Source organism: Lissotriton vulgaris, chromosome 4_1, assembly GCF_964263255.1.
Source record: "Lissotriton vulgaris chromosome 4_1, aLisVul1.2, whole genome shotgun sequence".
Taxonomy (NCBI): domain Eukaryota; kingdom Metazoa; phylum Chordata; class Amphibia; order Caudata; family Salamandridae; genus Lissotriton; species Lissotriton vulgaris.
Window position 1 is genome coordinate 228,652,809 of NC_141691.1, and position 27,667 is coordinate 228,680,475.

At 43.5% G+C, this 27,667-nt stretch overlaps 1 protein-coding gene across 4 annotated transcripts in view; it reads left to right on the top strand.

Moving 5' to 3' along the window:
- The window catches only part of KIAA1210 (KIAA1210 ortholog), a 540,680-nt gene that overhangs the window by 421,945 nt on the left and 91,068 nt on the right, over positions 1–27,667 (top strand). For all 4 annotated transcript variants that reach the window (XM_086918565.1, XM_086918567.1, XM_086918568.1 and 1 more), the window contains exon 6: positions 2,446–2,511. In XM_086918565.1, coding sequence (XP_086774691.1) covers positions 2,446–2,511 — 66 coding nt within the window. The remainder of the gene's footprint in view (positions 1–2,445; positions 2,512–27,667) is intronic.

The window sequence follows — 27,667 nt, forward strand, 5'->3', positions numbered from 1 at the left end:
GTATGCCAGAAAGCTTAAATTCCATACAATGGGCTTATGATGGTTAATGGTGACAAGCCAAGGCTGTATCCCTGATTGTTATTAAATGTTACGATAAGGGCAGTAGGCCTGATATATTAATTGTGAAAAGCATACGTTAAAGTAAAGAGGCATCTAAGGGCGGATTGTTAATATTCTGAAAGAAGGCCTACAATTAGGTTTTTGTTATATAGAATCCCATAGATTTCTAAAGTAGGCAAGGGTAATGGTGCTGGCTGCTCCCTCAATGCAAATCTTTAGTACCAATGGTTTGTCAGTCAGAATCCCTGTTACGCCATTTTAAGAGATATAGGCGCCAGATGTACAATGCTTTTTAGCATGCATAAACCGTTCGTAGACCTGTTTGCGCATGCTAAAAAGCATGGGCCCATGTACAAACTGTATTTTGTGAGTCGTAAATAAATTGCGACTCACAAAATATTGTTTTGCGACTCGCTATTAGGAAGGGGCGTTCCCTTCCTAATAGCGACCGCACAGCTATGTACCAATGTATTGTGACCGCTATTGCAGTCGCAAAGCACACGCAAATTACCACCTAATACAAGTAGGAGGTAAGGCATTCGAAAAAGGGAAGGTGTCCATAAGGGACCCCTTCCCCTTTGCAAATGCATGCAATTTTATTTTTTAAGGGCAGGCAGTGGTCCCAGGGACCAATGACTGCCCTTAAAAAAAATTAAACAAAAACGTTTCATTTTTTCTTTTTCAAATGCATTCCGTTTTCCTTTAAGGAAAAAGTGACTCGTTTTTTTTTTTTTAAGCTGCTTTATTTAAAAGCAGTACCAGACATGGTGGTCTGCTGAGCCCAGCAAGCCACCATCCCTGGGAGGGCCTGTCATTCCCAATGGGCTCGCAAATTGCGAGAGGCTCGTTAATATTCGTGAGCCTCTCAATTTGCGACCCCATTGAGAATCGAAAACAATGTTAAACACACTGTTGTACATGCCAAATAGCACCTCGCAAACTGTGAGACGCCAATGCGACGCAATTACGAGGCGCTATTTGGCAGGTCGTGCATCTGGCCCATAGTATTTTGCAACTTTGCTTTGCCAGCTGTAAATTTGTATACTATGAATTTATGACTGTACGTCTGATGGTTGCCTTGTGGGAAATAAATACATTGTATGTGTGTGGATATATATATATATATATATATATATATATATATATATATATATAAGTATTTTCAGATAGATACATAGGGGGCCTTTGGGTCAGCTCTGTTCTGCCATTGATATGTCAGAGTATCATTTCTACACTGCTTCCATATATGACTGCGTACTGCATGGGGTACTGGTTCAGTCTACATCTGTCATTGACTCGCTTGCATTGTGAATGATGGCATTTTCTTATTACAGGGGTACATTCACCTGAAAATTATTGTGCGTCAGTGTCGGGCTGGTTTGACAATCCTTTCATTTTGAATTTTCTCGTTTGATTGTTCCCTTTAATTTCTTTGCTGCTTCTCTTTTTATTTTAATGTGTATTAAGAGGATGCTACAGCTCTCCAGGCAGTGCTAACGATTTGCTTGCTTGCTGCTCATTTCATGTGCAGTGCGTCGCATCCCATGTGGCCACTACCTCTAAAGTCAATATGGGCAGTATACCATTTTGGAATGCTGTTTTTCATAGTGAATCATTGTTTTACCATTCCAAGTTGACCAGTCCATTGGTTATACATGTGGCACCATGCTTGAACTTTAAAACGGTGGTAGACTGTTTACATGTTTACTATACCTTTGCAATACCATCAGCAACTGCTATGTTTAGTTTCATTATTGTAAGCATTTGCCCGTCGTGTGTAGAGGGCAGCATGCTTTCTTTCTCCTGCTTTTGTTCTTAAAATTTACCTTGCATACGTTGTTGAGTTTGTGTCTGTTTTATTGCGGTTGTGTCAGAGAATGAAAGCAAGAATAAGGCTGTGGATGGATGGATGGATGGATGGATGAATGAATGTATGAGTGCATAGATGAGTGACAATGTGCATGTATGAGGACTTCATGAGTGCCTAAACAGATCAATGACACAAGAGGCACTTTCATTCTTAAGCCAAAAATATTGGCGTGGCCAATGGTTTTTACTCGATGTAATCCCCACAAGTATGTATGTGTGTGCTAAAAATACAATAACATAACGTCTGTGTGTGTGTATATGATACAAAATAACCTACAAAAAGGACTGAATGGTTGAAACATAAAAACTAAAAACAAACCCCTCAGCAGTGCTTCTGCAAACACCCACTCTGCCACCCATTCATTGTGTAGCACACTATTGAACACAAATGCAGTATGCAAGATTTAACAGTAGTGCATCAAAGATGAGGTGTCTTTCGTGCTCTTCATTGTTTTTCATATGTATGCAAAAGGCCAGTACTTCCAAAGACTTCATGTTTTTTGTTTTGACTTGCAGTCATTTAAGCCTGTGGAGCACCGAAGTTCTCTGAGTTTAGGCGGAACGGACAGTGAAGATGAACAGGTAACTTCGGAATGTATTGCTGGTTTTGATCATTGTTTTACCCATAACTGCTCCTTCCTTTATACATTTGATACAGTCCAGACAGTCTCAGGTCTAAGGAGTTTGGTTGTGTATTGGAGAGACATTTTTGTTCTACCCGGAACATTCGGAACCTGAGAGAGCCGTAAATAGGCATGGTGTGGGGGTTCGAGTTGAAACTTTCTAACGCGAACCAGAATGAATGTACTACTGTTCTAATGCATGTCATTTGCACAACACAAGACCCCAAATGGGTGTTTAGATTTCAAGAGACAGCTTATTGTGCATGACCAATTTCTACAATTTTTGTTTGTATGCCTATTAGTATCTATTCTAACTTCAAGCTATTCGCATTTGGTTGTATAATTCCGCCTCCTATTTTGTGCTTCCATTGCAATGTATTATGGGATCGTTAACACCTTGTAAAATGATCTATCACACGTAATTTTTTGTTGTTATTTTTTCATGGCAGTAGGGTTTTTTCATCTTTTAATCACAACCTTCAAATAGTACACTGGAGCGGCCGAATACACCGATAAACATTGGCATACCCAACTTGGCTGGCTTAAATAAGCTTGCGCAGGCATGCACAAATGCTGTGTACATGCATTCCACATTAAATTCAGACTGGTCAGCTTTGCCAATGCATATTTTTTATTCACATTACATATGTTTTCAATTTGAGAATACAGTCATGCTCTGTGTGTAGATATACACTGTTTATCTAGCCCAAACGTAGCCAGAAGGCAGCTGAAAGCTGTGCAGGGTCCAAGACAGTGCGTGATGTGAGGAGCAGTGGTTTCAAAGGTTGAACCTGGACTGCCACTGGTGCATGGTGTAGTGCTTTTTAAAGAGGTGAGCCTCTACCTCCTTCGTAAATTGGGGCTGGGTTTTTGGCAGGCTTTGTGGATGTCATTCTAACCCTGGGTGCGTAGATGTAGATGCCTCCTACCTGGTTCTTTCTTTTTTTAATACTACTTAGTCTCCAGTCTGATGCTGTCCTGCCTGTGGGTGTGCCAAAAGCCACAGAGGTGGTGAATGTGTCAATGAGATAGGCCAGGGTGCTGGTCGTGATGGCTTTGTAGATGATGCAGTTGGTTTTGAAGATGGCTGGCAAGGACGAATGCTGAAGCTAGGTTTAGATTTCGGGTCTGCTGGTTCTAAGAACTGTAAACCTCATATTGAACCCACAGCCTCTTCCTTGGAACAGTGTTCACTTGCGAAAGCTGTGCAGTAGAGCGCAGATGCGAACACTAAGTGAATTCTCTTGAGTTCATGCATAGTCACAAGAATATCAAGTTTATAGTTGGAGTAATATCGTGTTAATGATTATCATACAGTATGAGTAAATGTTGATTGGCTTGTTATTGGCCATAGGATGGATGACTTTTAACTGACAATGGAAGGGTTTCAACTCAGGGCAGCGATTCTCCCTCCTCTCTCACCTGAACGCCTTGTTTGATGGGTGACTGGGGTCTGATTTCAGTTGGTTGCTTCTTGCTCGACCAGGAATCCCAGTTCACACTTGCAGATTGAATGCTACTTGTTCCCAGTTGGCTGTGTGTTTTTAGGTTTCAACCTGGCGAGGGCACTAAGTGCCCCTCCCAGATCGAAAACTTTTGTCAACAGTATGGATGTTCGGACCGCCTCTGTTTCCCATTGGCTAGCTCCATAAATGGAGGCTAGCCATTGGGAGACAGAGGCTGTCAATCACGCTTTCTCGGAAAAACGCGATTCGGGGGCGTTTCTCGGGCTTTTTTTAAGTCCCGCCCCTTTGTCCCGGGCCGCGCTGTGATTGGCTGCCGGCCCGGGACACTCCTGTGACGTCATTTCCCGGGCCGCGCTGTGATTGGCTGCCGGCCCGGGACCTGACTTTTTTCCTCTTTGTCTCCCAGTTTTATATCCTTCCTTGTTCCCACCTCTTATCTCTACATTTTTATTTCCTCCATTTTAATTTTGTTTCCTTCGTGCCTACACTTCACTTTCATTCTTGTTACTTTCCCATTCTCTCCCTCGTCCTTTCCTTTTGGCTTTTTATTTCTTCCTCCCCTCCCCTCGCCCCTCCGCTTCTCATCTGTTTCCGTTTGCCATTACAAGTAATGCTGCTGCGTCATGCTTCAACCTTAGCAGTGATTTCATACTTTGGCACAGTGACAGAGACCATGCCGTGTTTTGCTTCCGGATACTTTATCACCGTGACCTGTGCTCGGTGATTCACCCATCATGTCCGTCAGTCCCGCACCTTTTATCTCTCTATCCGCCCGGGGAGCAGGCTGGCAGGTGTCCCGGGGCATCCAGCAGACGCCCAGCCCTGGAGGGCTCGGAATTATTTCTATATAAATTAGGGCTGTAAGTCGCCTGAGGTGTCCTGGCGGCGGAACGCGTGACTGAGCCGATTGGGCACCGGGCTTGGGGTGAGATTGCAGGAATGCGCCGATGAGCTGTCCCCTCGGCATGAAGGGTTTTGTGGGATTGCACATTCTGTGTCAGGCTCCCGGCGGGGCTGCAGGGCTGCGCCGTGTCTCCAGTTACTAAACACAGTAAAAATGCCGTCACCCGAGCCCATGCCAGCTTTCTAGCGCTTTTCCCGCCACATCATTTAAACCCTCTCATTTTGGCTCTGGCAATCCGATTTTACAGCGCTCCTTTTTTAATTTTTTTAATCTAACTCTTTGGCTGCTGGCGTTGGTCCGTGACCGGAAGGCAAATGTTCACTTGCCAAAAAAAAGACTCCTAGGACGGGAGCAGCTCGTTTACATGAAGGCGCGCAACCATCATAGGCGATGCAGTTATACAATACTGTTTACACTGCTCTGTGGCAGGCTGGTGTTTATAGGGCACTGGCTGTGTATAGCAAAGGACTGTCACTCTTGCGTAACTCCCCTCATGTAAAGTTACATAAGAGACTTGGCGCTAGTTGTGCAACAGCCAGCATTGCTACGAGAAAGGCTTCATGCGTATGCCCTTTCGTGTTTTTTATAAAGTCACACCAGCATGCAACATTTGGAGGGTGATATATGTGTGTTGTAGACAGTGCCCTTCTCTACTCAGTGAAGGCACACACCTACTAAATGTTACCTGTTGATTTTTCTCCACTTTTTGAGACTCAAAGAGGGTGAGATCGCGCGGGTGTTGAGGGTGCGCCCATTGAAAGAAGCCAAATTGTGTGACCCTTGACAAATATTTTATTTTTCCTTTTTTTCGCCATCGCTTATATAAAACGTCAATTTAGGGTGTGTGCGCTGGATAACAACTAATTGTGTTTAGTTCAGTCGATTATAATATATGGGATGCTGCAAACCCTGTATAAAAACCCCATTGCTCATTTCTTTATAATAGGTGACTTGGTGACACACCCACTCGCTGATTTTAAAGAAATGACAACTGTAATAACTTATTACAGTTGCACGCTGAGGTCACAATGTCTGCTACCAGAGCAAGCACTGAGGGGAAAAGGAAAGGCAGGTCAGGTCAACCAGCATAATTAAAGCAGCAGCTTAAAGATCAAAAAAGTGTACTGTTCGTGCAAGAATTTCAGGATATCCTTAGGATAAATTTATCAACATTTAATTATAATAGAGTTCATTTTCATCATTTTGGCTATGCCTTCACCTAAAAGCCATAATGCTGTCCGTATTCCTTTACACGCATCGTTGCATCATCAGCTGCTTTGCGTGCAGGGACGTGACCTGTGATTGATTCGCTTCCTCCCCCTTGCCTCGGCGCTTCCTTTGTCCCCAAACTCACTGCATAAGGTGTGCGCAGTGTCATAACGCTCAGGGTGTCGTCGACGCATGTGCGGAGTGTGGGTGGAAATGTCACACCGGAGTCACACCTGCGTCTGCAGCCGGCGCATCCCTCAACTTTACTCACTGTCTGTCGTTAGCTGCCTGTGTCTCCTCTACACTGTTTGAGCTGCTGCTTGAAGACCGTTACAGGAAAAGCTATTTCTGTGCTTCTCTCTCTTTTTTTTCGTCTTTAGAAAGTGTTTCATTTTTAAAGAATGCTAGCCATTTTCTTCCCGTGGTTTTAGAGCAGGGATGTTGTTATAGGATCTGAATGTCCCCACGAACAGTTTGCCTTCAGACTCAATCGAACTTTTGTACACATGCCACCGGATAAAACCAATTAAAGCACTCTCTGTACTTTACCCCTGTAATGACATACCCCTTGCCAACTTTGTGTTAGACAGTTTCATCCTGGGTGCTACAGATCGGCGTTTTTGTTTAAATATTTGGAAGGCTGAGTAAAGTTTGTTTTTACTTCTGAAATTTTAAGGGACGAGAGAGGCACTGGAGTGCGGGGGAGGGGAGGAAGGAATCTTTCTGTGAAGAATCTTAGACACTTTCTCGAATCTGGATTGTTCAGTCCGTCACCTAATCATAAAAGCCAAGCGGAAGTCAAAGTAAGTGAATTGCTGGGCTCCCCTCCCTCCCTCTCTCTCTCTCCCTCCTTCCCTCCCACTCTCTCCCTCCTTCCCTCCCACCCTCTCCCTCCTTCCCTCTCTCTCTCCTTCCCTCCCTCCCTCTTTCTCTTTCCCGATTCCTTCCCTCTCTCTCTCTCCCTCCTTCCCTCCCTCCCTATGTCTCTTCCTCCCTCCCATCTCTCTTCCTCCCTCCCTCTATCCTTCCCTCCCTCCCACTCTCCCTCTCTCTCTTCCTCCCTCGATCCTTCCCTCCCTCTCTCTCTCTTCCTCCCGCCCTCTATCCTTCCCTCCCTCCCTCCCACTCTCCCTCTCTCTCTTCCTCCCTCCCTCGATCCTTCCCTCCCTCTCTCTCTTCCTCCCTTCCTCTATCCTTCCTTCCCTCACTCTCACACACTCTCCCTCTGTGTGCGTTGGGGCTCTGTGCGCGTTGGGGCTCTGTGCGCGTTGGGGCTCTGTGCGCGTTGGGGCTCTGTGCGCGTTGGGGCTCTGTGTGTGTTGGGGCTCTGTCTGTGTGGCTAGCTTTTATTTTGTAGGTGGCTCTATGTGTGGGTGGCTCTGTGTGTGTGTGTGTGTGTGTGTGGCTCTCTGTGTGTGTGGGTGCAAATGCAATAGGTCTCGCATTTGCGAGAGATTAAGCGATTGGCATTGTAAATGACAATGCCATTTATTTATCTGTTTTCAAAACCAACACATAAATAAAATTGTCATTTACAATGCCAATAGCTCTAACTTTTACAAAGGCGAAACCGTTGCATTGTAAATGCTTGTTTTGACTGAGAATAAAAGTTGCTTCTTTTGTGAGTGAGTGTGCCAGCGTGCGAGTGGGAGCTGACGTACCTTGTGCCCACATCTTTCAAACTGTGATGGATGGTGTGGGCCAAGGGTGCACAGTGTTTTCCTGCTGTGTCTGGTAGCTCTGACTTCATGCAACCACTCCAGAAATCTGTGTTTGATGTCATGGCCGCAGGTTCACATCCCGGCAAGTTCACTTAGCCACATCATTCTTCTGAGGTTGAAAAATGTAATATTGTTTAGTTGGTTAACCACAAACACCAGTTATTCAGCACCAAAATGCCTTAAGGGATGAACATGCCCTTTGCAAATGCTTGTGTTATGTTGCCCTGACCTAGGAGACTGGGTGAGAACCTGTCGAAGGGGCTGTTTGATTGGGTTGCAGGAAGCACTGGAGTAGCTGCTTTTCTCCCCCGACATATATGTTTGACCTCGCAGATGCAGTTGTACCAAGATTATTACAAAGATATTTTTTTAATATTTATGTTGAACCTTCATATATATGCCAGTGCAGATTCACATTACTTGATTGCTGTTTGAATTGTATTGAGAATACATAGGCAAACCCATAACAATTCATTTAGAAGTGATCACATAAAAGTCAAATTTAAGCATCAAATGTTAATGATTATAGGTACAAAAATAATACACACACAGAATACCCAGCGTTCTGCCATCCACCACGACCACCTTCAGTAGTGCTCTCTTCGCTGCCACTAAAATATATATTTTTTAAATCTATACCCGGCATTTTACACCATTTGCCAACATGTGGTAATCAGCTCTCTCTGTATGTCTGCCTCATAGGTGTAAATTCATTAATTTTGCATTAATCTTGTTAAGAGAAATTCTCGAAATCACACTATTATGCCACATTTGAAATTACGAGCTATTCATGATAAAAATTTAACAAACACACGCGCCATTCGCTGTAAAAATGTACTGCGATTGCGCAGGAACTCAAGACGGATACGAGCAGTGGCTGTTCCGTGATTTTGTCTTTTTTGCACTATTTTATGTAGCACAAAATGTATCCTCGCGTCCAAAATAGGCACAAGTACAAATTTAGCTCTAAAATACAGCACCAAATTCCAGTTTTGAATTTTGATTTATTTTTGCATACTTTTGCTGAAATTTATTATAATGCAAAATCAAATTATGCGATGTCGCACACCCCTTGTCTAAATTATTTTTATAAAACCCTGTACTTGATTTCCTGCCACTTCTCCCTCCACCACCTCTGGTGCTACACTGTCAGTGGCTCATCGAGTAAAAGTCCTGCACTCACGGTTCTGTCTGTACACCCCTTCCCACCCCCCAACTTCCACCACAGGGCTTTAAAAACCCAACAATTGCTGTACCTCTTTTTGGGTCTCGCCTACGCAGCGCACATGCACTGCTTAGGAGGGGACCTAATGCCATCGGCAGAGCTTTTTTCCACAAAAAAAAGTGCAACGCGTGCACATCTTGGCAATTTTCCTTTCGGGAGCACGGGTCACCATATGGTGGCACGCTTCTGAAAGGAAATCGCCCATGCCCCCTCCCCCTGCTGCCACTTTCACTACCGCACGGCTTTACTGCCACGCGGCCAATGCTTGTATTTTTTTGTTATTGAAAAAAGTTAGCCAATAAGACGGCCCGCTCCTGGTTACACAATATTAAAGCGAGTCTTCGACGGGAGCATGCAACCCACCCTTTCTAGGGTACGAACTTAGCGGCCATTTTAACTTGGTCTATTAGTATTGCAATAGATTCGGTTTGTAAAGAAAACTGACAGTTTTTTTTATCTTAAGTAAAGAGAGTAACCTACTAAGAAGAGAAAAATTGTACATTCGCTTTATTGAAAAAGAAATATGTATTATCTAGAAGTGTTGAGTTCTATAAGTTATTTGAATCTTTATTAGGATAAAATGCACCTTTTTCTTTTTTCTTGTGGCGAGTTTCTATTTGTATCAGGAATTTATGCGCATGCTATTTTCTTCGCAATTCTTTTTACCGTGGCTGAAAAAGGGTTACTTTAACATGGCAGACGCGATCACTACTAGTGAGTCGCCTGTGCTTGCCCTTCCCTGGAAGTGAGCCGGGGTCGGCGGTCACTCTGGATCTTCTGAGTCTTCATCAAGAAACATGTTTCTAGTGTCAAGCACAGGGAAGCTGCAGCTGAGGAGAGTGGTACGAAGGTTTATAGACTGCACAGTTTGAGTAATGTGGGTTGGGTGGTAGTCTGCAGATTTTTTTAAGTGTTCTGGGTCTTTGAGGTCATTCAAGTTTGTCAGATCTTTGGATGTACTTTGCAAGTAAGATGCAAAAATGAGGAGTCCGGGTTGAACTTTCGCTCACACCGAGTGAGAAGTGCAAGGCGTACACATTCTGTTCCATTTCAGAGCTGTCATCAGAACAGCCACTGAGCAGTGTTGGTAGTTTTTGAAGTAACTAGCTAACCAAGAGCTATCATAAAATTAACACAGTAGTATGTCACTTAACTAGGACTCACATAGCTTATATGAACATATTATTGGGTATATTTATAATCGGTATTCTAAACGCTACAGGTTCAAGAATCAAATTGCACAATATTCAGCGTTAATCATCCGGGAATATAATGTGCATCATTTTTTCTAACTCGTTAAACATTAGGTTGCAGGATACATTGCTATCCAATTTAGCCGACTTTCAGTTGTTCCACATTCTAGTCTAGTTCTTGAATTATCCAATGCTGAGTTTAGCAAGATCACCCATTTTGTTCCTGCGTGATCTGGGATTTGTAGTAGTCATCCTGTTTAAACACTCCAGATACCAGGATGCAAAGAATATAACCGAATGTGGATGAGCTTTTTTATTTTTTTATGTGGGGCACATTTAGGGATTCCGATCCAGATAATATCACCACTATGCCCTTTGTGCTTACTCTCATAGTCACAGACTTCGATAATTATTAACCGGAGATGGTCAGTATACTCTGAATTCACAGCAGTTTTCCCTGCAGGTGGAGTTGGGCTTTGTAGTCTTTGTTCTACGTATTTTTGTTGCATTTCTTTCTTCCCGTTTTGTGTTTTTTTGTGGATACTTGGCTCCATCTGCTTAGCATATGAACAAGCTCATGCATGAATATTGGTTTGTTATTCATGCTGGTCAGTAATGCTAATTTTATGTGTCATGAATGGTAAAATGGTCAAGTTTGCCATCTTTAACAGAGCAAGATTAAGTTGCACTTATTTTGCCGCGATTGGTGGTTTGAGTCCCTGAGCCTTAATAGCATAGCCGTTTCTGGACTGCTGGTCATGTATATCTGACTCACGATGGCACTGGCTACACGTGTGCCTGTTATATTTTATGATATAATGCAGCCATGATGGTTTGTACACTTGCTGCTGTCATCTGTTTATCAACTCCTAATCCCAGGTTTGAATGATCATAAAACAAGTGAGTGGGTATACTGTGCGCATTAGGTGCATATGGCATGTTTAAAACCTAGTAAGATAGCACAGTGGGTTCGTTTGCATGTTGTAGAGATATTTGTGAAATCAAGTCATGCAGTTTGTGGAGAAGGTTTCAGTGTCATTGTGCCTGCTATATGCATGTAACGTGGAAGGCCTTGGTTAGAATCCTTGCAGGGCTGGATTGGGCGTTCATTTATGTCGCACGGCTGGTTTGGACGTTCATTTTTGGGCCATCAGTGGAATGAATGCGATTACATTGGGTGGTAATTAAGACTTCTACTCGGTAGTCAAAATTATTTCAGTTTATATTTTATGATATAGAGTCATAGTTTAGTGTAGATGCACACCCTTACTACTTGCATGCAACATATTACGAAAGTGTTATAAATGTTACAATGTTATTGTCCAAGACTAATGAAGAAGGTGGCAATATATCGGCAGTCTTCTCTTCCTTTTGTTATAGGAACACAACATCTTAACTCTTTTTTATTAATTTCTCTTTTTTTTGAATGGTTGACAAATTAGAAGGCTTTCACATTGGTTTATCTTATTGCAAGCTTGCCGAGTATCAAAACAGTGCATTTTTGTTTCTCCTGATTGGCTGTTCAGCCTGGAGGCAAGGTGCGACAGTGTACTTGACCTCTGCAACATGTTCAAGGATTCATCGCTTGCAAAGAAACAACAAGCATTGGCATAGCCAATAAGTCTCGCCTTTGGAACCTTGTAAGTAAAAAAAAAACTGAAGTAAGACTTCACATTTACATTTACTGCATCCTAAGTACGAAGTAAATGTAAACGTGAAGTCTTAAACTTCATTATTATTTTTTTTTTACTTACAAGGTCCCATAGGTGAGACCTATTGGCTATGCCAATGCTTGTTTCCTTATGGCCCCGAAAAGACAGGAGGAGGCCTCGGGTGACCTCACAGCACTGAAAGTTATCTTTTCTTTTTCAGTGCTACAATGTAAAACCAGTAAGTTTTCGAATTTCAAATCCGGTATTCACGCCAGTAGCTCCCAGTGGAAGTACACCCCAAGAACATGAAGATGGTCCTAGTAGCGGTAGGGAGAACTACAACTAGCTGTCTCTCCTCTTGGGGTCTAGTCACGACCGAAGAAGTGGGAAACACGTTAAAATCCATAAAAAGTGGCTCTCCCAGGGATTCCGCCCGCTTCGAATCCTCAAGGAGGTAGCCCCCACGATTATTCCCCCTTTGACTCATCTGATCAACAATTCACTCCAACAGGGAGTTGTACCCCCGAGCTGGAAGGCGGCAGTCGTGAAAGCTCTGCTAAAGAAACCCTCGCTTGATCCCGAAAACCTGGCTAACTTTAGGCCCATTTCCCTACTCCCAGGAATCAGCAAGATTGCTGAAAAACTGGTTAATAAAAAACTTTCCCAGTTCCTGGAGGCCAACAACATATTAAAAAGTTTCCAGACGGGCTTTCGTCCAGGGCAGGGCACGGACATCGCCTTCCTAGCAGCGGTAGAGGAGGCCAGAGCGCTATTGGACGGAGGAGGATCAGTGGCAGTGATCCTCCTCGACCTAAGTGCGGCCTTCGATACTGTCAACCACCAACTCCTCATTAAAAGACTCAAGGGAGCTGGTATAGAGGGCTCGGCCCTAGCCTGGCTCTCATCTTTTCTGGATCAACGGACCTACCAGATCTGGGAGAATAACGCCCGCTCCTCCGAAGTTCCCCTCCAATGTGGCGTGCCCCAGGGCTCCTCCCTGAGCCCCACATTATTTAATATCTATATGTCCACATTGGAGGAGGTTATCATCCCATTCGGAGTGAGCGTCGTCAGTTACGCTGACGATACACAATTAGTTGTATCACTATCTCACCCCAGACAACAACCAGCAGACTTACATAACTGCCTGGCGCAGGTCCAAAGCTGGATGAACACCTCAGCCCTAAAATTAAATGGTTCGAAAACGGAGGTTTTGCTCCTCGGCCCGAAAGGACTTACACTCTCCCTGAATATCTGGCCAGCCTGTCTGGGCCCTCCTCCCGAACCTAAAGAAGAAGTGAAAAGTCTGGGAGTGTGGCTTGACACCGACCTCTCGTTTACCGTGCAGGCAAAGAAAGTAGTCGGGACTTGCTTCGGGCTCCTGAAATCGCTAAGGAAAGTCCTGCCCCTCTTGCCCACCAACTCCCAAAAGCTGCTAATTCAAGGCCTCGTACTCTCGAGGCTTGATTACAGCAATGTGATCTACCTGGGCGCCCCCGAACCGACGCTGAACAAGCTCCAGAGAATCCAGAACACTGCGGCCCGGATTCTCACAAAGACCCCTGCCAGAGCCTCGGCCAAACCGGCCCTTAAACTCCTCCACTGGCTTCCCATAAGGGAGCGGGTCAAATTCAAGGCCCTGTGTCTAGCTCACAAATTACTACAAAATCAAGGCCCCCCTGTTCTTGGGAAACTCATCACATCCTACAAACCCTCAAGATCCCTCCGATCGGACACGGAAAACTTCATTGCTATCCCCAGATTCAAGAAAGCCCGGTCAGGAGGAAGACGTTTCTCAATCCATGCTGCACGACTCTGGAACTCACTCCCCCGCGACCTACGACTCGAACCACAATATCTCCGCTTCAGGAAACGGCTCAAAACTCACCTTTTCCCCCAGTGAATCTTACATGTCCTAATCCTGATCTCCTCTGCCCCCCCCCTTCCTCTTTTCTTCCCCCTCTTTCTCCTCTGTTCCTCCTAATTTAGGAGATAGGATCTCGTTAGCGCTGGGATACCTCCGGGTGACTACGCGCTGTACAAAAATAAATAATAATAATAATAATAATAAAATTAAATGTAATGGAAGGCTTCTTTGTGTACTTGCAAATAGTTATAGGCCGTTTGACTTGAATACAAAGAGGCAGGGTGTCGACGTTGCCTCACTCAATAGAAGGAATGACTCTAAAACTGAGCAGACTCCGATGGAATCCCTGCAGCTGTCAAGAAGCACATGCTTTGAAGAAGTGTTGTTATAAGTGTATTTTCAGAAAATGAACAATGCCTCAACCGTGCTTCATTGGCTGACTTTCATTCTGGGTGGTCCCTCCAGCATATTTTCAAGATGAGTCCTGGAGAGAATAGGAAGCTGCAATGCTTCAAAGATATTCGTGGAACATGGAGTGTACTGACCTGAACGAAGGCCAGTGCACTGAATGGAGCCAAACTCAGAGTATGTGCTCTGGATAACGTTTCAGTTGTTTTGTCCATTCTTAAGCTCTTTTTGATAAATCAGATACTTTTGAGGCCGAAGCTTAGAGCATACCGCTAGCTCTGCAGGAGGTCATCCCTCTCCACAGTGAAACCGGGCAAAAGTGCGTTTTTGCTCTGTTGCTGATCTTACAAGGTGGATGATATCAGTTTGAGGTGGTTAGCGTTGGTGGTGGGTGCTTGTCCTATTGCACTATGGCTTTTCACTTTTGTAGCATTATGGTGTTTCTGGGTGCAGCCAATTGAATCCCTTGCAAAGGAGTATTGCTATCAAATATGTGGACGAGTTGGTGATTTTAGATGCCACAACAGATGGGCTAGGAGATGTTGGACTCTCACACACTGGCTGCTATACATTGGCTTTGGCATGCAGGTAACACTGTTGGAAAGTAGTCCCAGGTTTAGCAGAATGGTACAGAGATGCTTAAAGTGGGTTGTTTTTCTCTGCCCTATTGAACTGGGATTTGGTGAATTAGCTTTCAATTGGGCCAGGTTGCTTGGGTGTTCAGGATAAACCACTAGCCATGATATGCTTGAACTTTGTAGCCGCTCAAGCTCTTTAAGAACAAGTGTGGTGTGCTGGGCTTGCATTGGCATAGCGAGTTGGGATTAGTGCTTAGTATGAGCCAATTGTTGTCGGTGGGGCTCACAACACTCATTTTTGGGGACTGTCACTTAACTTTCCACATAAGACATTAACCAAAGAGCAAAAGAGGAGATAAAACAAAGTGTAAAAACGGGAGAAGAGAATGACTAAAAAACTGTCACAAAGGGAGGGAGAGAGAAGGAACCTGCAAGAGTGAAATAAAGGTTACTAGAAAATATAATAGGGGTTCTGCCCAAATTACCCACCCGTACCTGAGCAGGGGACATTCGAAGATGAAAAAGTAGAGAAAACTGGTACTGCGGGATCAATCAACCATTTAATTACAAACAAGAAATAATTAATTATCCTGTTGCTTACCAGTATTATAAGGCATTCATGTTTAAAAATTCAATTCAACATATACGCAAGTCATCAAAAAGAGTGGCCCCAAAAGCAAACATAAATAAAGGAAAAAATATATATAACATTACAACAACACAATATATACAAATCACAATTGCAAACTGTACATAACAATCTATCTATACATACGTGTACCCTAAAAATATGTACACAAAGGTATTTATCGCAGTATCCACTCCTAACTTCGAGTGAAATACATCCTAACAGGGAAGTCCTACAATATGCGCCAGAGTTATCAATTCTCTACACAATCTGTTCATCGGGCGCAAAAAAACAAAACTTCAACTAATTTGTAGAACGATGGGCACTCCTTATAAACGAGGTGTCGACGCGGTCGCGTTTCAGCCGGATGTCTTTAAGGCTTCATCAGGACATGGGTACTAGGATAATAATATGTACAAGGGATTTATTACAACAAAATATCAATGCCAATTCCAAATCTCACCCGTCTGTGATAATGCAGTGCCAAATTGCCAGGAAGCTCAATACCAAAGATAACGTCAAAGAAGCAAGAAAAACAGGAAAGAAGGAACCGCAAAAGGACATCTTAAATCCCACACAGCAAAAGAAACACTCATCTCACCAGTAAAAATACCGACAAACAACACCACAAGTGGCCACCGAGTTCAAGCGATTATTGTGCACAAAAAAGGGTTGGAGCATATTCTAAAACGAGTGACAAGCCATCCAATAACCAAAAAAGTGACCAAAGTAAAAAGAGGAAACAAGGCTAGTACCTATTGCGCACAGGACAGCCAGCAGAAAAATGTATATATTTGAATACATGGAATCCAATCCCACATTGGCCTAGGAGGCTACTTCATCCGCAGGGGGAACCATAGGAGTCTCTGGAAAAATGTAAACAAAGATGAGAGACCTCAATAGGCCCATCCAACGTATAAATGATGGCATAGCAGAAGCAAGGAAACTGGAACAGTCACATACCTTAATGAGAACTTCAGATGCCCGACAAATGAGATAAAGGAGCAGGGAGTGTCTGGTGGTGGATTAAAGAGACAAGAGGTGGGTTCGAGACAGCGCAGTCTTGGTATTCGGTGCACTGACATTTAAAAGCACCAGCCACGACCTTCTGAGGTGAGCTTTTGGCACCAGCCCTCATTCTTTTACAAAATAAGCACTGCTCGAGATGATTGGGTCCAGGAATTAGTGTTTCTCTCAGAGTTTAAAACTAGCAAAATAAAAGGGCATATAAAAAGAAATAGCATCTATAAGTTTGAAAGGGGTCATCTGAAGAATATGTGATAATAGATGACGATACAAACTTAGGCAAGTGTAATCTAGTGATGGTTGCTTGCCTTCCAGCCCTGTAAGGAGTTGTAGAACGGGTCTGAAGTGGAAGAATAGGTGCATGAAACCTGTTAAAGGGAGACATGGGGGAAAGAGAGGGAGCAGTAGCCGAGAGAAAGATTGAGACATATATAAAATAATATTGTATGGACAGGGCTAACTTAGAGCCCCTCTAAATATGTTTACATATTTCTTGTATCATAGACTGAAGTCTGCCTGCCAGGCATTGTGCAGTGAATTTCCACGAGCTCCCCCGGTGTTTCATGCGCTGGAAGCGGTGGTGGGTTCTCCATCTCCGCGCAAATTGATCACTAGGATATATCGGCAGATACAGAGAGCAGCGCCTCTAGTGCAGATCACAGCCTTGGAAAAGTGGAATACCGAGCTCGACCCCCCGCTCACGGAGGAACAGTGGTCCTTCTGCTGCGGGCAAATGACTGAACTGTCCCCAAACTACAGGCTGCGGCTGATACATTTTAATTTCCTGCATCGCTTTTACAGGACTCCGATCAGCTTGCACAGGATGGGTCTCCTCGAGGAGGACCGTTGTTGGAGATGTCAATACTCCCCAGCTTCCATTTTTACACATGGCGTGGGCATGTGAGAGATTAACGGACTACTGGTCCTCGGTGTTTGACACCATTAGCAGTGTGCTAGGTCGTGTTGACACCCCGTCCCCTGAATTGGCAATACTGGGATATGTCCAACACACCCCACCCAAGTCCCGGAAATTGCACGCTATGCTGCTGTTATACGCCAAACGTCAGGTGGCCGTAAACTGGGGGAGAAGGAGGGTGCCCACAATCAAAGCTTGGCTTGCTGACGTCATCTATGGCCACACACAACTGGGCACCTTTTGGGGGGTGATGCCTGCGGCCTCCAGGACGCGAGACATATGGGAACCATTCCTGAAGTGGCAGAGAGACAATGTGGGGGAAGCTGACAAGGCTAGCAAAGTGGACGAATAGCTGTGCGCTTCTTCAGACATAGGCTATGGTTTAATGTGTGCTGTGTCGAAAAAGATGCTAGGTGGGTGGGAGATGCTGGGGGGGCCTGTGGGATTATTGTGAAATGCTATCAATTTATCACCATGTCTTAGATGGTTCTACCCTATGACCCACAGGCGGACTATCAACTCTACAGCCATTAAAGGATGTATCTTTTCTGTTGACGACGTGACACTCTGGTGTGATTATTGCTTTACACTGTGGAATGTACCTGCACATTTTTTTGACTTATTGCTTTTCCTTATGTACTGGCATTGTAAGTTCTTTTGTTTTGTTGTCATGTATGATTTTAAATACCAATAAAAAATATATATATATATGTTTACATATATCTATTTTTATCGAGCACCAGTCCAAAGTTTTTTATCAAAGAAGGCGTTGACTCCGTGAATATAATCCAAAGTAATATTTCTTTATTCCGATTTACAGCCCAGACGCGTTTTGGCGGTATGCAACCGCCTTGCTCACTACATCTACATTTATAAAATCCACTGCTATGTACTCATGCATTTGACAGGTTTCAACTAGTTCAGATCGTCATGGCAACCCTGTCATGTCATTCCCAAACAACATAGGAGAGTTTTTCTGTAAAATAACATCACTCAATGGAAGCTATTGTAAATCGCATTAACATGTTATGCAAAGTTAGACTCAATGTTACTTCACATTTGCCAACTCGGCGCTGTCCAAATTATAAATGCATTGAATTTTATGTACAAAATTAATAAACAAAAAAATGTGAAGTTGTTAATAAAACATGCAATTTAGAGCCTCTGTGTATTTGCGTGGTCATTCTTATCACCCCAATTTATGCAATATCGCTAGTTACCCGCTTACTGATAGTGTGTGTCAGAGGGGCAGTTTGGTTATTAGGTATGTGTCTATTGTGTGACCTTAAAGGAGCTTTCCGCGCCCTTTTGTCCGGAAAGCGTCCCATCATGTATGCACTCTCAAGTCTTTCTCATGTGTCTAATTGCTGTCTAGCGCGCCTGTGTCACTGTGCCTAACTTGTTTCTAATCTAGTCAAGACTGGTTGCTCGGGTCGTTTATACACAATCCTGCCATTTGAATCCTACCCAAGAGGGTATAGCGCTGACTCCTACCTATGGCTGCGGTGTGCACACAAGGTAATTTAGTGTTTACATGTGAATTTGGGTGAATGTGACCATATTAACACCTAGAGTGTGAATTGCTCGTGTGTTACTGTGTTGTTTAAAACATTATATAATAAACGTGTGATGTGTGTGTTGTGTCAAAGCGAGACTTATGCTAATAATGTGGGTGAACATCAGTTGTATTACGGAGTGGTCAAAGAATTACAGGACAAGCAGTTTAGGATTAGAGGTGCACATTAAGAGCCTCATCCGCGTTCAACCCATTGGGAATCTTCGAGTCCAGCAAGATAATATATCTAGACTCGAGTCGTCTTAATGCCAGTTGTCGATTCCCACCTCTGATATTCTTGGGTATGCTGTCAATAACAAAGTACGTTTAGTCTTGTGTGTTCCCTGAATGTTGAGTTTATATGTCTGGCCACTGGATATGCCTGGTCGTCATTTGTGATAGCCCTTAAATGCTGAGATATTCTTACGTGTACCTGGTGTATCGTGCTGCCCACATACATTTTTCCACATGTGCATTCCAGCGCTCAGACGGCAAATTCTGTCTTCCACGTGTAACTCCCTCTGATGGTGTATGGTGAGTGTCTAAAAGGTAGCTTAACTGTGGTGGTATTGATTCCATGTTTGCAGGCTTTGCATTTTGCACACTTCCTGAATTATTTTTGGGCTTGAAGCCACGTGGTGGCTTTGATGTTCGTAGGGGCATTGCACACTAGTTGGCTCCTCATTGATTTGGCCTTCCTAACCGTGACTGCAGGAGACTTGTCACAGATGGGACCTAAACTCGGGTCATTCAGTATCAAAGGCCAGTGCCTGTTAAAATCCTACTCAGATTGGCGTGATACAAGTTATAGCCTGTGATTAGTCTAGGGGTGTTGTGTGTGGTTTGCTCCTTGGTGTTTGAATTTCCCTCTTTCCTTGGAACAAGGAGGTCTTTTCTGTTTTTTTTCCCCACACTTTCTCTCTACCTTGTTAAGTGTCTCATTTTTGTGACCCCTATTTCTTAATCCCATGAAGAGGTTTTCTTTAGCATTTACCAAATCCTCCTCCCTGCTACAATTACGTGTCATTCTGAGACACTCTGTATAGGATATTGATTCCTTGAGTTTAGTAGGGTGAACTCTCTGGGCATTTAGTATTGCATTTCCCGCTGTGGGCTTCCTGAATGTACAGGTTTGAATTTTATTGTGTGCCACAAAGAGTTCTAAGTCTAAAAACTGGATTGATGTTGTGCTCGTGGTGCAGGTGAATGTTAGGTTTAAGCAATTGTCATTGATCTCTGATGCAAATGATGTCACACTTTCTATTGAGCCTTTCCATAGAATGAAAATGTCATCTATAAACCTTCTGTACAGTATTACATTGTCTGGCATTTGGCGTTGGATTTGCACCCCAAGTACTTGCTCCTCCCACCAGGCCATGTGCAGATTGACATAGCTGGGGGAGAAGCAAGTACCCATGGCCGAACCTTGGGTTTATTTGTAGAATAGCCTTTTGAAAATGAATGTATTATTCTTAAGCCACCATTCGGCCATCTCTAACAACATACATGTGTGTTGGTGTAGGGATATAGGTCTTATGCCTAAATAGTGTTGCAGTGCCTTTAAGCCATCATTGTGCCTAATACTGGTGTATAGTGACTGCACATCAAGCGTCATGAATACATACTCATCACTCCAACCAAAGTCATACATTTTTGTAAGAAAGTCTCCAGTGTCTTTTATAAAGGCTGGTAATTCACGCACAAATGGTTGTAGGAAATGATCTATAAACACACTCGTATTTTCAAACAGGCTTCCTATAGCCGAGATTATTGGTCTCCCTGGTGGCTGGTGTGCGTTCTTGTGTACCTTGGGCATTAGGTATAGTTGGGGAGTCGTGGGATAGTCATTCTTTAGAAAATCCAATTCCAGTTTGCTAATAAGCCCCACATCTATTTTTATGTATTACTTTTTTGGTTGTGTGGGACTGGAGGAAGCTAAAACTGTCTGTGTGACAGATCTAAAGAGGTTGTAAAGACATTCCAGTGATACCTGGTCGAACATGGCTGAGTACTCCATATTTAGCTAAAGGTATTGCCCATTGCACATTCTAACTGAAGTTACACGTATCATGGACATGCATGTGCAGTCAGATTCATTTCATTTGCAGATGAAAAGCAGCATTTTCAATTAGTTATTTTCAGACCGTGTTTGTGCCTACATCACTAGTAAACACTGTGTTTTTAATCATGCATTGAACTTGACAGGATGTTACACATTATTTCTGCCTTTGATTCAGATGTTTCCCCAGCTGCAACTGGAGAATTGTGTACGGTACATGCTCTTTATTACTGTGTGTAATCAACCCCAACCCAATCCATTACTTCTGTGAATTGTAGTCTGCAAATACTTAGAAATCCACAAACATCTTGTCACAGTTTAAAAACTATGTATGTTATAGAGGCCATAGTTGTTTTTCATCCCCGATGGGTTGTTGGAGTATTTCAAATCTGTTCACGTGTTCACAATCTGCAACATAGAACCGCATTCTGTATGTATGCTAGGAGGAGGTGCACAGAGAGAAACCGTATAAATACCGTTTATAGAGAGAACGTGCTAGTGTGTGAAGTGCTACATGACGCATCCTAGGTTCTCCAGTAAGACTTTATTCATGAACAAGCATCCTATTCAAACATTCTAGTTTGCCTCCATCTCCACCGCAGCCTTCCCTCAAATCTCCTCCGGTCCAATATCCTCTCTCCCTCCAGATACTAAATTCCCTACGATATCCCATAGTGTCTGAAGGACAAACCCTACTGGTCCACTGGATATGGAGCTCTGCATCATGACCAAAACTCTCAAGTTCAAAAGCTAGCAGCCAACACTCTTACCTAGGGATTCGAGCTCTCACAGTGGCGTGGGGGTCGTCATGTAAGTGTTAGCGCTTTTTTTTTCATTTAGATTCGGGGCCCATAAAAAGCTATCAGTTAATCGAAATCCACAACTTAGGCAAGTCATTCAATCTATGCATTAAATAATGTGAAGCTCATTTGGCTCTACTAGAAAGACAGAGAATGGTACCTATTTAAAATCAGGCACCTTTATTAAAGGTTAAAATGTTTGCAGCCTGCAAAATCATCAAATAAAGATCAATGAATATTCAATTTATGAATGCGTTTGTCAATATGAAGTTCAAATCAGTCAAAGTCATATAAGTAAGCGGACACATTATTATAAATTCATCTCTAAAGAAAGTTAAGTAAATCAGTTCTCCCAAGAAGTGTCCTACTCTATTCGCAAAATCCAGGAGACCCTGTCCCTTCTCTCTTCTACATCCGACTACCTGAAATCGCAACTTTCTAACATTTTGTTACACCTACACATGGTTTGCATGAAACCGTCCAATCAGGTTAGAACATGAAGATCCAATCTCAAGTTCATTCGTTTCTCAGAATCCTTTACAATACTGCTTCTCTAAGCCTAAGAACCCTTCAAACTTAGTTATGTGCCTCATAACAAGATACATTGGAGCAGCCTGTCCTCTGCAGTTGCAGCTAATTAAGACATTATGCAATAATCCTGAAAAGGGAAAACTTCACATGGGAAAGAAAACACGGACACATCGCAATTTCTAATTGTAAGTTCAGCTTTTCCTATTACTAAAATATTCAGATTTTTGACACTATGCAAATCAGATGTTAGCCAATTTAAAATGCAGACCTACAATAGCTATAAACATGAATAATACACAGTTAATAACTTTGCGTGCTTACATATTAATGTCAATAAAATGCAAAAGCATTTTATATGAAAAACACTATCATAAGCCTGGTGGGATGGCTAGAAATAAGAGGTCCAGAAGTTCACTTTGTGCCTGATAATACCATATTGGGCGACACTTGCATATGTTAGACAAATACTGGCTTCGGAAAAACAGATGACAATCAAGATGTTTAGATACAAAGTCTGAGGAGAAGGAAGGCTGCAGTAACCTTAAGATCTACAGAGTAGATAAATAAGAAGTAAGACACTGCTGCAACTGAAGCAGCACAATGTACAAACATCTCGAGGTATCTTTTATGCTTGAAAACGGGAAACTGCTGCCCTCATCCTCCTAGACCTCTCAGCAGCCTTCGACACCGTATGCCACCGCACCCTGATACAGCGCCTAAGCAACACCGGTATCCAAGGATCGCCCTGGAGTGGATCATCTCTTTCCTCGCCGGAAGATCCCAGAGAGTCCGCCTCCCCCCGTTCTGATCCGTGGCCACCGAAGTCATCTGCGGCATCCCGCAAGGATCCTCACTCAGTCCCACCCTCTTCAACGTCTACATGCGCCCTCTCGCAGCCATCGCACACCAACACAACCTCAACATCATCTCCTACGCCGACGACACCCAGCTGATCTTCTCCCTCACCAACGACCCCGCCACCGCCAAAGCCAACCTCCAGGAAGGAATGAGAGACGTCGCAGAATGGATGAAGATCAGCCGTCTGAAACTGAACTCAGACAAGACAGAAGTCCTCATCCTCGGACCATCTCCCTCCGTGTGGGACGACTCCTGGTGGCCCCCTGCCCTGGGCAGCGCACCCAAACCAACGGACCACGCTCCCAACCTGGGCTTCATCCTGGTCTCCTCCCTCACGATGACCAAGCAAGTGAACGCAGTCTCATCATCCTGCTTCAACACCCTGCGCATGCTCCGGAAGATCTTCCGATGGATCCCCACAGAAACCAGGAAGACGGTCACCCAGGCCCTCGTCACCAGCCGTCTGGACTACGGGAACGCCCTCTACGCCCGCCACACTCCAGAAAAGACTCCAGCGCATTCAGAACGCCTCAGCATGACTCATCCTGGACATCCCTCGTCGCAGCCACATCAACGCCCACCTGAAAGATCTGCACTGGCTCCCCGTCAACAAGAGAATCACGTTTAGACTCCTCCCCCACGTACACAAGGCTCTCCACGACACAGGCCCGAAGTACCTCAACAGCTGCCTCACTTTCTACACACCCACCCGCCAAATCCGATCCGCCAGCCTCGCCCTCGCCTCCGTCCCACGAACTCGGAAATCCACCGTCTGAGGAAGATCCTTCTCCTACCTGGCAGCCAAGACATGGAACTCCCTCCCCATTCACCTACGGCTGACCCTGGATCACCTCTCCTTCAGGAAACAACTCAAGACCTGGCTGTTTGAACAGTAGCGACCCACCCCCCCCTTGAGACCCTTACGGGTGAGTAGCGCGCTATACAAATTCCTGTGATTGATTGATTGAGTGTACCGAAATCAACTCATTTTGGTTGAAGTGTGCAAAGCCTGTCTCTGCGCTTGCCTATTGCTGAATGTTGATAATGCCATCATGATCACATCATCCCATGAAGGTAATACAACTGGCTGCTAATTTGCCATGATCATGCACATCCGGCAACCTCTGCCTTAAAGCTCCTAAGCTCTACAGAATCAATGAGCACTCACACATGGAATTCAAACCACACTGCCCTTGTAACCTCCCTGAGATCATAGAGCCGACACCCAAGCTACATATAAGAGACAACAGACATAGCAAGTAAAAAAAAAAAAGCTTTTGACAGATTTGAATTTGTTGTCCATATGGTGGCTGGCTTGGAAAAACTTTAGCTGTGGCACAGAGACTTCCCCAACCTTTGTTACCGGTGGGAGCCACAGCAAAATATAAATGTCCCACTACTTTATTATATATATCAGTGCCTGGTAGGCATCTTCATATTTAATTGACCAAGGTAAAGCCTGGAAGACTTTGCGATGAAGCAGGGGCGGATTCTCCATTAGGGCTCTGGAGCTGCCCTCTGTAATTAGATCAATGTATTAAGAGATATGATCGTATCTATTAACATATAGATGTATTTAAGTCTGATCTGCCTGCCCCACCTTGCTCTGAATCAGGAGACTAAAGCCAGGCACTAAATCAACTTTCTGAACTGAGATGCATGATACCGGGCTTACAGTTATAAAGCCCTTTATAAGAGATCATTGCCATTGTAGTCCATGGTAGTATTCTCTACAGGCCAGTGACGCTGTCGGCGTCATGGTTTGGGGTGTTGGATTCTCCCTCCCTGCATGAGAGCCGCAGTCGGTCCTCTCGGGCACAGATCCCACCTTTTCCCATTCGTCACACATAGGACCGTGTTTTGGTGGCTCTTCCTTGGTAATGGTAAGTGCTGGAATGCTAATCTTCTATTATGTATTTTGTTCTGAGACCACTCGCCACCTTTAACCTACCTCACTGTGACATGAAAGGTCCTGGCTGCACATCGCTGGCACTGTTAGAAGTGGAGCTGCAGCATTTGTTCCCCTGTAAAATGGATGCAAAATACTAGCAGACCTGTGTTCTTCTTCCCTTGTGAAGTTGATATAAATATCAGCGTCAAGGGCAAAGACGAAATATGTGCTTGCAATAGACCTTTATCTGCTGTATGACTAAAACTAGCCCGATCTTCATGCCCTGAACAACACTAATGCCAAAAACATGGATTGATTTATGAACAATGAGTGTTAAAAACGTTAAGGCAATGTGTCTACGATTTAGTTCCTCTCTTAGTTCAAGTTTTACTTAATCTTGCCTCCCTAAAGCGTTAGCTATGCAATCATGTTATATTTTGTCTGTATTTTTTTCTGTGCATACTTTAAGCTGTGCAGGTGTTTGAGGGGCTTTGACTGAGAGCTGTGACGCTGAAGCCAAAGCAAAGTGCCTGTCAGTGGGTTGGCCTCTATGCAGAGCACACACAACTATGGCCACATATTCCAGTTGTAATTGCAATTTTGTGAAAATTTGTGTGAACGGTGCGCACAGATAGCAAAATATTTACCGGGCAAATGTAAAATAAATTGCTTAAATGTGAGTACTGTGTATGTTTGGGTGTGGTGAAGTGAGGGAGATGCAAGGAAGTCCATTCAGGAAGAGTGAAAAGAGGGTGCTGAAAATGGGTGGTTGAAGATGTGTAGATCTTTTAAAAAAAAAATTGTTCTGGAGGAGGATCCCGCCTCTACCCCACATTTGTCCATTAAACTTGCCCGCGTCTCATACTATATCAAAGTCATACCAAACATTTACACCTCATCACTTTCAAATGTGAGACTGATTGCCAGACGCAATCAGGTGGGAAACTGATCTCACGAAATTCCAGAAGAATTTTAGCAATAATACCATTTAGCATTTCATAAATGACCACAAACTCGGGAAAGGTTTATAATCTTTATCTGAGTAAATGTTTGAAAACTTATAAAACCAGAAACTCAAATTAATTTCTTATTCTGTTTAGACTAATGCAATATAAACATTTCAAATGATTTGGAGATAAAATGTTGTTAAGCATTTAAACAAAGGGTGGGTAAGAGAAAGGGAAAACAGTATAATGACAAACCCACACTTTATAGTTACCTAGAACGGTGTGATGACCAACCCTGGTCATAGGCTGAGTCAAAAAATAAGTATCCTAAAGTATAGATGCCAGCAGGAAAGAACAGGTGCAAGCCAGAATCAGGACCGGTTATGGACCAAATTGGATCAGGGTAGGACCACCACAGGCTAAGACCAGCACCACCACAGCTAAAGTTCAAAACGCCTGCGTTGTAAACCCTCTCTGCAGCTAACAGTCGCACCCCGATTGGGTCATCGATCTCCTTCCCAGAACTCTGATTGGGTTATCGAATTTTCTGACAGAGTGCTCCGCCAGCAACTCTGCTCCCGATCACCTATTGAGTGCGTTGGGTCAGTGACAGGTCAGCTATTCATATAAGTCGGACAGACTAACTAGCTAAGCATACCCTAGTTATACTATTTTTCAGGTCATTGTACCACCCCCAAATCTTGCAAATGTGTGAATCCCACTATTTTATTGGACAAAGAACGAGGAGTAGCCATCACACCATATTTTTCTTGAAGTAGCTTGTCAATCATGTATTCAAGTAGTTTCCTTCCCATAACTTTATCTACCCATGTTCTTTATTCCGCCTGGTAGTGAAATGTATCAATAATCATTTTAAAAACATTTTAATCAATTCAGCTTCCTCCGGCAAGGCAAGGAGTTCACTCTTTTCTGCCTTCCATGTCCGTCTTGGCCTAGGTTCAAGGCTACAGCTTCTGTGGCTTCAAGACTTGTCGCGCAGGTGCAGTTTCTCCAAAGATGTAGTTCAGCAAAGCATTTAGGCCCGTTTTAGAACATGTAAAACTAGAAAAGAAAAAGTTTTAGAGACACAGAATAAATGAATGCTCTGTATACCACTTCTTTCTACTCCATTCCCATTATTATATTTTATACTATTGCATTAAATATTAAGCGAAAACATACCGCTTAGCAAAGCAGCGATGCAAGCTTCCTGCACGTTAGGACACATAATGGCCATCTTAGTTCTATTGCGCAGAAGCAGATGTTTTCCCACCAAGCATGTCACGTGGGCATGACAGACGCATGCGCAGTAGAAAATCCAGCGTAGCAGCAGCCATTTTAGTGCAAGTGTATTATAGTTAGTAAAAGCACATTGGCAAGCTTCCCCTAGATGCCTAATATGTCGTGTAATGCAATATTAATAAAACTAAACATGTTAATTAGTACATTAATATTATTATTGAGAGGGTTGAGTACGAGTAAGTCACTTTTACGTGTGAAACCTTGCTCCATCAATCCCCTCTTTGATGATATTTTATATCATCATCAATTAATGAAACAGATGCCAACTTTTACACTTCACCCATCTCAATTTCTTCAAACTTTCTGTTAATATTCTTTTCATTTTTCATATGGAGGTCTTTCAGCTTTTTGTATAAATGTCTATTATATTCTTCTAATT